Source organism: Salvelinus fontinalis, chromosome 13 (assembly GCF_029448725.1).
Source record: "Salvelinus fontinalis isolate EN_2023a chromosome 13, ASM2944872v1, whole genome shotgun sequence".
NCBI classification, from domain to species: domain Eukaryota; kingdom Metazoa; phylum Chordata; class Actinopteri; order Salmoniformes; family Salmonidae; genus Salvelinus; species Salvelinus fontinalis.
Genome location: NC_074677.1, coordinates 3,331,457 through 3,343,604, shown reverse-complemented (window position 1 = coordinate 3,343,604; position 12,148 = coordinate 3,331,457). Strand labels below are relative to the sequence as shown.

Sequence of the window (12,148 nt, the reverse complement as noted above, 5' to 3'; positions counted from 1 at the left end):
TCAGAGCAGCATAGTATATTTATTCTTTCAGATTAAAGCCACAGAGATTAACATGCCTGGTTATTAACATTAAACAGCTGAGAGGAAGGTTTATTCTAAACAATATACTGTTTATGCATGGTTGTAATAAAGCAGTTATTCAACTATAATGTGTTTTCATCATAGCGTGTAGATAATAGCGATCCTGTTTTGATGCTGTAAGGGCTGTCCTTGTTCTGCAGTGCACCAGCCGGGAGATAAAGAATCAGGACACTTCCGTCTTCAGTTACAGTAAAAGTCCCAATTCTGGAGAAGAGAAGAAGAGAGGGGGAAGAGGAGGAGAGGAGGAGGAGGAGAGGAGTGGAGATGAGGAAGAGAGAAGAAGAGAGGGGGAAGAGGAGGAGAGGAGTGGAGAGGAGCAGGAGAGGAGAAGAGAGGGGGAGAAGAGGAGGAGAGGAGTGGAGAGGAGGAGGAGAGGAGGAGAGGAGTGGAGAGGAGGAGAGGAGAAGAGGAGGAGAGGAGGAGGAGAGGAGAAGAGAGGGGGAGAAGAGGAGGAGAGGAGAAGAGAGGGGGAGAAGAGGAGGAGAGGAGGAGAGAGGGGGAGAAGAGGAGGAGAGGAGGAGAGAGGCGGAGAAGAGGAGTGGAGGAGGAGAGGAGAAGAGGAGTGGAGAGGAGGAGGAGAGGAGAAGAGAGGGGGAGAAGAGGAGGAGAGGAGGAGAGAGGGGGAGAAGAGGAGGAGAGGAGGAGAGAGGCGGAGAAGAGGAGGAGAGGAGGAGAGAGGGGGAGAAGAGGAGGAGAGGAGGAGAGGAGCGGAGAAGAGGAGTGGAGGAGAAGAAGAGGAGCGGAGAGAAGGAGAGGAGAAGAGAAGGGGAGAGGAGGAGAGGAGCGGAGAGGAGGAGGAGAGGAGAAGAAGAGGAGCGGAGAGAAGGAGAGGAGAAGAGAAGGAGAGGAGGAGAGAGGGGGAGAAGAGGAGGAGAGGAGGAGAGAGGCGGAGAAGAGGAGGAGAGGAGGAGAGAGGGGGAGAAGAGGAGGAGAGGAGGAGAGAGGGGGAGAAGAGGAGGAGAGGAGGAGAGAGGGGGAGAAGAGAAGGAGAGGAGGAGAGAGGGGGAGAAGAGGAGGAGAGGAGGAGAGAGGGGGAGAAGAGGAGGAGAGGAGGAGAGATGCCTAATAATCTATATCAATTGATTTTGAAAATTATTAATTATGTCTGTGTGCGTGTTTGTTTGTGAGTGTTCGTGTGTCCACCTACATCAGTCATGACCTCGTTGGTAGCTGGCATGAGAGCGTGTGTCTCCTCAACGACGCTGCTGGGGAAATGTCCCAGTCTTGCCTCCTGTTCCCCGTAGTACGACCCCTGGACCTGGTAAACACACGCACACACGCACACGCACACACGCACGCACACACACACACACACACACACACACACACACACACACACACACACACACACACACACACACACACACACACACACACACACACACACACACACACACACGCACACACAGAGCAAATGTAAGTCTTCAGGTCTCAAGCTTACACATGAAACTGCTCTGTTACAATGTCTCAACATAATATATTACAGTCTGATAGCAGACCATAGAACAACATAATATTTTGCAGTCTGATAGAAGACCATACAAACCAAATAAATATTACTATGTATAAATACTACTATATATAAATACTACTACAAATAAATATAACTTTATATGAATACTACTATATATAAATACTACTATATAAATAATACTATAAAAATACTACTATATATAAATAATACTGTATATAAATACTACTATATATAAATACTACTATACATTCACATCTCAAGAAGCACCAACACTTGCACACCCCACACCCACACACACACACACACACACACACACACACACACACACACACACACACACACACACACACACACACACACACACACACACACACACACACACACACACAGAGATCCTTACGCTGCCAGCCCAGAACATGTTTCCTCGGTCCTTCAGCAAGGCGTAGACATAGACCACCTGACCCTGACGCAGAGAGATGAACCGGCAGTCTGCAGGGTAGTAGTCCTCTAAGGCACGCGCTATCAGGATGGGGTCTAACACACACACACACACACACACACACACACACACACACACACACACACACCCACACCCACACCCACACCCCCACACACACCACACCACACCCACACCACACCACACCACACCACCCCCACACCACACCACACCCACACACACACACACACACACACACCCCACCACACCCACACCCACACCCACACCCACACCCACACCACACCACACCACACCACACCACACCACACCACACACACACACACACACACACACACACACACACACACACACACACACACACACACACACACACACACACACACACACACACACACACACACACACAGGTGTGTACAATCAGTATATGATTGTAGTTGTTGAAGAAGCACAGTTATGGTAGAATTATATTAACTTACTATAGTAACAGTATGGATGACCACAGGTTTTAACTTTCCAACGTGCTCAGGCCTTGCGTCCCTGGCAGCAGCTTCGGTCCCTTTTCTGTACAAAGGGTACAGAAAAGGGAATCTCTCATTGAAATGCATATATTTTAGTACTGCTTTAAAAGGTTTAAAATACAATATATCAATATGCCTTGTCCATTGCTGTTCTGGTTAGTGATTATTGTCTTATTTCACTGTAGAGCCTCTAGCCCTGCTCAATATGCCTTAACAAACCCTTCAGTTCCACCTCCCACACATGCAGTGACGTCAGCTGGTTTAAATGTTTCTCGAGACAATATCTCTCTCATCATCACTCAATGCCTAGGTTTACCTCCAATGTACTCACATCCTACCATACATTTGTCTGTACATTATGCCTTGAATCTATGCTATCGTGCCCAGAAACCTGCTCCTTTTACTCTCTGTTCCGAACGTACTAGACGACCAGTTCGTATAGCCTTTAGCCGTACCCTTATCCTACTCCTCCTCTGTTCCTCTGGTGATGTAGAGGTTAATCCAGGCCCTGCATCCCCCAGCATCACACCCATTCCCCAGGTGCTCTCATTTGTTGACTTCTGTAACTGTAAAAGCCTTGGTTTCATGCATGTTAACATTAGAAGCCTCCTCTCTAACTTTGTTTTATTCACTGCTTTAGCACACTCTGCCAACCCGGATGTCCTTGCCGTGTCTGAATCCTGGTTTAGGAAGACCACCAAAAACCCTGAAATTACCATCCCCAACTATAACATTTTCCGACAAGATAGAACTGCCAAAGGGGGCGGTGTTGCAATCTACTGCAGAGATAGCCTGCAGAGTTCTGTCTTACTATCCAGGTCTGTACCCAAACAATTAGAGCTTCTACTTTAAAAAATCCACCGCTCCAGAAACAAGTTTCTCACCGTTGCCGCCTGCTATAGACCACCCTCTGCCCCCAGCTGTGCTCTGGACACCATATGTGAATTGATTGCCCCCCATCTATCTTCAGAGATCGTGCTGCTAGGTGACCTAAACTGGGACATGCTTAACACCCCAGCCGTCCTACAATCTAAGCTTGATGCCCTCAATCTCACACAAATTATCAATGAACCTACCAGGTACAACTCCAAATCCGTAAACACAGGCAACCACATAGATATCATCCTGCCCAACTTGCCCTCCAAATACACCTCTGCTGTTTTCAACCAATATCTCAGCGATCACTGCCTCATTGTCTACATCCGTAATGAGTCTGCGGTCAAACGACCAACACTCATCACTGTCAAACGCTCCCTAAAACACTTCAGCTAACAGGCCTTTCTAATCGACCTGGCCCGGGTATCCTGGAAGGATATTAACCTCATCCCGTCAGTAGAGGATGCCTGGTTATTCTTTAAAATTCCCTTCCTCACCATCTTAAATAAGCATGCCCCAATTCAAATAAATGTAGAACCAGGAACAGATATAGCCCTTGGTTTACTCCAGACCTGACTGCCCTTGACCAGCACAAAAACATCCTGTGGCGGACTGCAATAGTATCGAATAGTCCCCACGATATGCAACTGTTCAGGGAAGTCAGGAACCAATACACGCAGTCAGTCAGGAAAGCAAAGGCTAGTTTTCCAAGCAAAAATTCACATCCTGTAGCTCTAACTCCAAAAAGTTTTGGGACACTGTAAAGTCCATGGAGAATAAGAGCACCTCCGCCCAGCTGCCCACTGCACTGAGGCTAGGTAACACGGTCACCACTGATAAATCGATGATAATCGAACATTTTAATAAGCATTTCTCAACGGCTGGCCATGCCTTCCTCCTGGCTACTCCAACCCCGGCCAACAGCTCCGCCTCCCCCGCAGCTACTCGTCCAAGCCTCCCCAGCTTCTCCTTCACCCAAATCCAGACAGTAGATGTTCTGAAAGAGCTGCAAAACCTGGACCTGTACAAATCAGCTGGGCTAGACAATCTGGACCCTCTCTTTCTAAAACTATCCGCCGCCATTGTTGCAACCCCTATTACCAGCCTGTTCAACCTCTCTTTCGTATTGTCTGAGATCCCTAAAGATTGGAAAGTTGCCGCGGTCATCTCCCTCTTCAAAGGGGGTAACACCCTAGACCCAAACTGTTACAGACCTATATCCATCCTGCTCTGCCTATCTAAAGTCTTCGAAAGCCAAGTTAATAAACAGATCACTGACCATTTCGAATCCCACCGTACCTTCTCCGCTGTGCAATCCGGCTTCCGAGCCAGTCACGGGTGCACCTCAGCCACGCTCAAGGTACTAAACGATATCATAACCACCATTGATAAAAGGCAGTACTGTGCAGCCGTCTTCATCGACCTGGTCAAGGCTTTCGACTCTGTCAATCACCACATTCTTATCAGCAGACTCAACAGCCTTGGTTTCTCTAATGACTGCCTCGCCTGGTTCACCAACTACTTCTCAGACAGAGTTCAGTGTGTCAAATCGGAGGGCATGTTGTCCGGACCTCTGGCAGTCTCTATGGGGGTACCACAGGATTAAATTCTCGGGCCGACTCTTTTCTCTGTATATATCAATGATGTCGCTCTTGCTGCGGGCGATTCCCTGATCCACCTCTACGCAGACGACACCATTCTGTATACTTCTGGCCCTTCCTTGGACACTGTGCTAACTAACCTCCAAACGAGCTTCAATGCCATACAACACTCCTTCCGTGGCCTCCAACTGCTCTTAAACGCTAGTAAAACCAAATGCAGGCTTTTCAACCGTTCGCTGCCCGCGCCCGCCCGCCCGACTAGCATCACCACCCTGGACGGTTCCGACCTAGAATATGTGGACAACTACAAATACCTAGGTGTCTGGCTAGACTGTACTCTCCTTCCAGACTCATATTAAACATATCCAATCCAAAATCAAATTTAGAATCGGCTTTCTATTCCGCAACAAAGCCTCCTTCACTCACGCCGCCAAACATACTCTAGTAAAACTGACTATCCTACCGATCCTCGACTTCGGTGATGTCATCTCCAAAATAGCTTCCAACACTCTACTCAGCAAACGGGATGGAGTCTACCACAGTGCCATCCGTTTTGTTACCAAATCACCTTATACCACCCACCACTGTGACCTGTATGCTCTAGTCGGCTGGCCCTCGCTACATACTCGTCGCCAGACCCACTGGCTCCAGGTCATCTATAAGTCCATGCTTGGTAAAGCTCCGCCTTATCTCAGTTCACTGGTCACGATAACAACACCCACCCGTAGCACACGTTCCACCAGGTATATCTCACTGGTCATCCCCAAAGCCAACACCTCCTTTGGCCGCCTTTCCTTCCAGTTCTCTACTGCCAGTGACTGGAACGAATTGCAAAAATCGCTGAAGTTGGAGACTTTTATTTCCTTCACCAACTTTAAACATCAACTATCTGAGCAGTTAACCGATCGCTGCAGCTGTACATAGTCCATCTGTAAATAGCCCACCCAATCTACCTACCTACCTCATCCCCATATTGTTTTTATTTTATCTACTTTTCTGCTCTTTTGCACACCAGTATCTCTACTTGCACATCATCATCTGATGATTTATCACTCCAGTGTTAATCTGCTAAATTGTAATTATTCGCTCCAATGGCCAATTTATTGCCTACCTCCTCATGCCTTTTGCACACACTGTATATAGACTTTCTTTTTTCTACTGTGTCATTGACTTGTTTATTGTGTTATTGGCTTGTTTATTGTTTATTCCATGTGTAACTCTGTGGTGTTGTCTGTGTCACACTGCTTTGATTTATCTTGGCCAGGTCGCAGTTGTAAATGAGAACTTGTTCTCAACTGGCCTACCTGGTTAAATAAAGGTTATATAAAATACAAATAAAACAGTTGAAGTCGGAAGTGTTAGGATTTATGTTTATGCACTATAGCCTGCTAGCATATTGTTCAAAGATGAATATTGTTTTGTTACACACACACACACACACACACACAATACAGATGTAGGTGTGTAAAGACTGACCAACATTGACTGACAGGCCATAAAAGCTGTGGTCAATCTGGAGAGGGGAGGGGTGCATCTCTCTAGGCCAATCAGGAAGTTAGAATACTGGACAATACCATATTAGGAACTGCTTCAGTGTAATCTACCCAGCAACCAGATGTGGACAGTCTGGAGAGGGGAGGGGTGCATCTCTCTAGGCCAATCAGGAAGTTAGAATACTGGACAATACCATATTAGGAACTGTTTCAGTGGAGAATCGACAGACACAAGATGGATCTAATCTACGCAACGACCAGATGCGGACATCTGAAAGAAGCGGACCAGTCTGAGTAACGGTGATAGGCTGGGCAAAGTCTAAACCGCGCTCAGCCTCTACTGTGATAGGCCAACAGTTGGAACTACGTCATCACGGTATTAGAACAGCTGTTTACGTACTTCCTGCCAGTTCCCTGCTTTACCCTGCGTGGTGATACAGTGAACCCGTATATACGAAAATTGCATTTGCCATTCATGGTTTGCGTTAATTAAACATAATTAAAGAAAGTTAGCAGACCTTGCTTTTTATTTATCCTGATACCGGATGTGTTACACGCAGCGTTCACAGAAGTTTACATAGACTTAGGTTGGAGTCATTAAAACTCGTTTTTCAACCACTCCACAAATTCCTTGTTAACAAATTATAGTTTTGGCAAGTCGTTTAGGACATCTACTTTGTGCATGACACAAGCCATTTTACCAACAATTGTTTACAGACAGATTATTTCCCTTATAATTCACTGTGTCACAATTCCAGTGGGTCAGAAGTTTACATACACTAAGTTGACTATGCCTTTAAACAGCTTGGAAAATTCCAGAAAATTATGTCATGGCTTTAGAATCTTCTGGTAGGCTAATTGACATAATTTGAGTCAATTCGAGGTGTACCTGTGGATGTATTTCAAGGCCTACCTTCAAACTCAGTGCCTCTTTGCTTGACAACATGGGAAAATCAAAAGAAATCAGCCAAGACCTCAGAAAAAAAATAGTAGACCTCGACAAGTCTGGTTCATCCTTTAAGCAATTTCCAAAAGCCTGAAGGTACCACGTTCATCTGTACAAACAATAGTACGGAAGTATAAACACCATGGGACCACGCAGCCGTCATACCGCTCAGAAAGGAGACGCATTCTGTCTCTTAGAGATGAACGTACTTTGGTGCAAAAAGTGCAAATCAATCCCAGAACAACAGCAAAGGACCTTGTGAAGATTCTGTAGGAAACATGTACAAAAGTATCTATATCCACAGTAAAACGAGTCCTATATCGACATAACCTGAAAGGCCACTCCGCAAGGAAGAAGCCACTGCTCCAAAACCGCCAGTAGTAGTAGTAGTAGTAACAGTAGGAGTAGAGGAATTACAGTCAGAGTATAGTAGTAATATTATAAGTCATAGTATTATAGTAGTAGTAGATTAGTAGGAGTAGTAGGAGTAGTAGTAGTCGTAGTTTAGTAGTAGTATTTCAGTAGTAGTATAGTAGTTGCAGATAAACCTGCACTCACGGCTACACTTGGTGTCACGTCTGCTCCCGCTCTTCCCTCCTCTGGCGCTTGAGGGCGCCAGGCTGCCCTGCATCACTCACTCCTATCATCCATTACGCACACCTGCCTTCCCTCGTCACGCGCATCAGCGATATTGGACTCACCTGGACCTGTTTATTTCCTCCCATATACACTGCTCAAAAAAATAAAGGGAACACTTAAACAACACAATGTAACTCCAAGTCAATCACACTTCTGTGAAATCAAATTGTCCACTTAGGAAGCAACACTGATTGACAATAAATTTCACATGCTGTTGTGCAAATGGAATAGACAAAAGGTGGAAATTATAGGCAATTAGCAAGACACCCCCAATAACGGAGTGATTCTGCAGGTGGTGACCACAGACCACTTCTCAGTTCCTATGCTTCCTGGCTGATGTTTTGGTCACTTTTGAATGCTGGCGGTGCTCTCACTCTAGTGGTAGCATGAGACGGAGTCTACAACCCACACAAGTGGCTCAGGTAGTGCAGCTCATCCAGGATGGCACATCAATGCGAACTGTGGCAAGAAGGTTTGCTGTGTCTGTCAGCGTAGTGTCCAGAGCATGGAGGCGCTACCAGGAGACAGGCCAGTACATCAGGAGACGTGGAGGAGGCCGTAGGAGGGCAACAACCCAGCAGCAGGACCGCTACCTCCGCCTTTGAGCAGGAGGAGCACTGCCAGAGCCCTGCAAAATGACCTCCAGCAGGCCACAAATGTGCATGTGTCAGCATATGGTCTCACAAGGGCTCTGAGGATCTCATCTCGGTACCTAATGGCAGTCAGGCTACCTCTGGCGAGCACATGGAGGGCTGTGCGGCCCCACAAAGAAATGCCACCCCACACCATGACTGACCCACCGCCAAACCGGTCATGCTGGGGGATGTTGCAGGCAGCAGAACGTTCTCCACGGCGTCTCCAGACTCTGTCACGTCTGTCACGTGCTCATGTGCTCAGTGTGAAGCTGCTTTCATCTGTGAAGAGCACAGGGCGCCAGTGGCGAATTTGCCAATCTTGGTGTTCTCTGGCAAATGCCAAACGTCCTGCACGGTGTTGGGCTGTAAGCACAACCCCCACCTGTGGACGTCGGGCCCTTATACCACCCTCATGGAGTCTGTTTCTGACCGTTTGAGCAGACACACCGTGCAGGACGTTTGGCATTTGCCAGAGAACACCAAAATTTGGCAAATTCGCCACTGGCGCCCTGTGCTCTTCACAGACGAAAGCAGGTTCACACTGAGCACATGTGACAGACGTGACAGAGTCTGGAGATGCCGTGGAGAACGTTCTGCTGCCTGCAACATCCCCCAGCATGACCGGTTTGGCGGTGGGTCAGTCATGGTGTGGGGTGGCATTTCTTTGTGGGGCCGCACAGCCCTCCATGTGCTCGCCAGAGGTAGCCTGACTGCCATTAGGTACCGAGATGAGATCCTCAGAGCCCTTGTGAGACCATATGCTGACACATGCACATTTGTGGCCTGCTGGAGGTCATTTTGCAGGGCTCTGGCAGTGCTCCTCCTGCTCAAAGGCGGAGGTAGCGGTCCTGCTGCTGGGTTGTTGCCCTCCTACGGCCTCCTCCACGTCTCCTGATGTACTGGCCTGTCTCCTGGTAGCGCCTCCATGCTCTGGACACTACGCTGACAGACACAGCAAACCTTCTTGCCACAGTTCGCATTGATGTGCCATCCTGGATGAGCTGCACTACCTGAGCCACTTGTGTGGGTTGTAGACTCCGTCTCATGCTACCACTAGAGTGAGAGCACCGCCAGCATTCAAAAGTGACCAAAACATCAGCCAGGAAGCATAGGAACTGAGAAGTGGTCTGTGGTCACCACCTGCAGAATCACTCCGTTATTGGGGGTGTCTTGCTAATTGCCTATAATTTCCACCTTTTGTCTATTCCATTTGCACAACAGCATGTGAAATTTATTGTCAATCAGTGTTGCTTCCTAAGTGGACAATTTGATTTCACAGAAGTGTGATTGACTTGGAGTTACATTGTGTTGTTTAAAGTGTTCCCTTTATTTTTTTGAGCAGTGTATTTGTCAGTTCCCTGCTCTGATCCCTGCTGCTGCACTACTTGTTTTTTGTCTGTGTTACCTGTTTGCTGACGCTGTTCCTGTCTCGTTCCATGTCCGTTTCCTGTCTCGTTCCATGTCCGTTCTATATTAAATGTTTGACTCTCCGAACCTGCTTTGTCTCTCCAGCGTCATCCCATTTGACACTTTGCATACGGACTGCAGTAACATTATAGCAGTATAGTATTAATAGTAGTATTAGTAGTAGTGGTAGTGGTGGTAGTATTAGTATAGTAGTAGTAGAAATAAAGTAGTATGGTAGCTGTAGTTGTAACTTTACTTACGGCTACTCACAAAATAGTTGTAGCATAGTAACAGTATAGTTTTACTAGTACTATAAATGTAGTATAGTAACAGTATAGTTGTAGTAGTACTGCAAATGTAGTATAGTAACAGTATAGTTGTAGTAGTACTGTAAATGTAGTATAGTAACAGTATAGTTGTAGTAGTACTGCAAATGTAGTATAGTAACAGTATAGTTGTAGTAGTACTGTAGATGTAGTATAGTAACAGTATAGTTGTAGTAGTACTGTAGATGTAGTATAGTAACAGTATAGTTGTAGTAGTACTGTAGATGTAGTATAGTAACAGTATAGTTGTAGTAGTACTGTAGATGGAGTATAGTAACAGTATAGATGTAGTAGTACTGTAGATGTAGTATAGTAACAGTATAGATGTAGTAGTACTGTAGATGTAGTATAGTAACAGTATAGATGTAGTAGTACTGTGGCTGTATTTCTATCTGTACTCACGGCTACACTCAGCGTCGGCACACAGTTTCTTGTTGGAGAGTTTGGGCATCTGTCTTCCGGCCTGACAGACAGACACAACACACAAAAACACAATACCCCACACACACACTCCTCGAGCGGACATCTTTCTCTCCTTTACTCTGCTTCTCTCTCTCTGCTGCTCTGCTGTCTGAATAGAGGCTAAGAAGGGGAGGAAAACACACACACCCAGCTCTGTTCAGGCCCACAGAAGCCCCCCCCCCCTCCAGTCCCAGAGTAGCACACTCCACCCACTGTCTAGAAAGAGCACAAGATAGCTCTGTTCAGGCCTGCAGAAGACACACCTCTCATCACCCCCCCAGTCCCAGAGTAGCACACTCCACCCACTGTCTAGAAAGAGGACAGGACAGGACACACACACAGAGACACACACAGAGACACACATATTCTTCAATGCATTGCGAGTGAGTGTGTTACAGAGAGAGAGCAGCCCTGTCTGCAGGTCTGTGGTCAGACTGTTGCTGACTGCAGGGTGTCCCACGACCTCTAAGAGAAAACAAAACTTTACTTGTGACCAGTCTGAACCCTACATCATGACACCACGTTGTCTACCTTGTGACCAGTCTGAGCCCTACATCATGACACCACATTGTTTACCTTGTGACCAGTCTGAACCCTACATCATGACACCACGTTGTTTACCTTGTGACCAGTCTGAGCCCTACATCATGACACCACGTTGTTTACCTTGTGACCAGTCTGAGCCCTACATCATGACACCACGTTGTTGACATACGGAACTTCACCATGGGCTTTGAATACCCTCATTGTAAAATGGCTGCAGCCCTCGGGAATCGCCTCATTGTAATATTTGTATTTTTTATTTCACCTTTACCACCATTTCACCTTTACCAGGTAGGCTAGTTGAGACCAAGTTCTCATTTGCAACTACAACCTGGCCAAGATAAAGCAAAGCAATTCGACACACACAACAACACAGAGTTACACATTTAATAAACAAAACATACAGTCAATAATAAAGTAGAACAAAAGAAAACAAACAGTCTATATACAGTGTGAGCAAATGAGGTAAGATAAGGGAGTTAAGGCAATAAAATAGGCCATGGTGGCGAAGTAATTACATTATAGCAATGAAACACTGGAACGGTAGATGTGCAGAAGATGGATGTGCAAGTAGAGATACTGGGGTGCGAAGGAGCAAGATAAATAAATAAATACAGTATGGGGATGAGGTAGGTAGATAGATGGGCTATTTACAGATGGGCTATGTACAGGTGCAGTGATCTGTGAGCT

At 46.5% G+C, this 12,148-nt stretch overlaps 1 protein-coding gene across 1 annotated transcript; it reads right to left on the bottom strand.

The window, feature by feature from the left end:
* On the bottom strand, positions 1 to 11,069 carry mia (MIA SH3 domain containing). The gene is made up of 4 exons (XM_055941413.1): positions 10,856 to 11,069; positions 1,956 to 2,089; positions 1,229 to 1,339; positions 1 to 285 (listed from the first exon to the last, which is right to left on the bottom strand). Exons 1-4 carry the CDS (start codon positions 10,977 to 10,979, stop codon positions 262 to 264), a joined length of 393 nt encoding a protein of 130 aa, XP_055797388.1. The 5' UTR covers positions 10,980 to 11,069; the 3' UTR covers positions 1 to 261.
* Positions 11,070 to 12,148: the final 1,079 nt, after the last annotated feature.

What these genes read in the sequence shown, in the direction of transcription:
- mia (XM_055941413.1), bottom strand. Translation starts at nt 10,979, where the DNA reads ATGTCCGCTCGAGGAGTGTGTGTGTGGGGTATTGTGTTTTTGTGTGTT. An exon ending in ACATGTTCTGGGCTGGCAGC is followed by an intron (nt 1,340 to 1,955) that starts GTAAGGATCTCT and finishes TGTGTTTACCAG; the next exon opens with GTCCAGGGGTCGTACTACGG. An exon ending in CCAACGAGGTCATGACTGAT is followed by an intron (nt 286 to 1,228) that starts GTAGGTGGACAC and finishes TCTCTTCTCCAG; the next exon opens with AATTGGGACTTTTACTGTAA.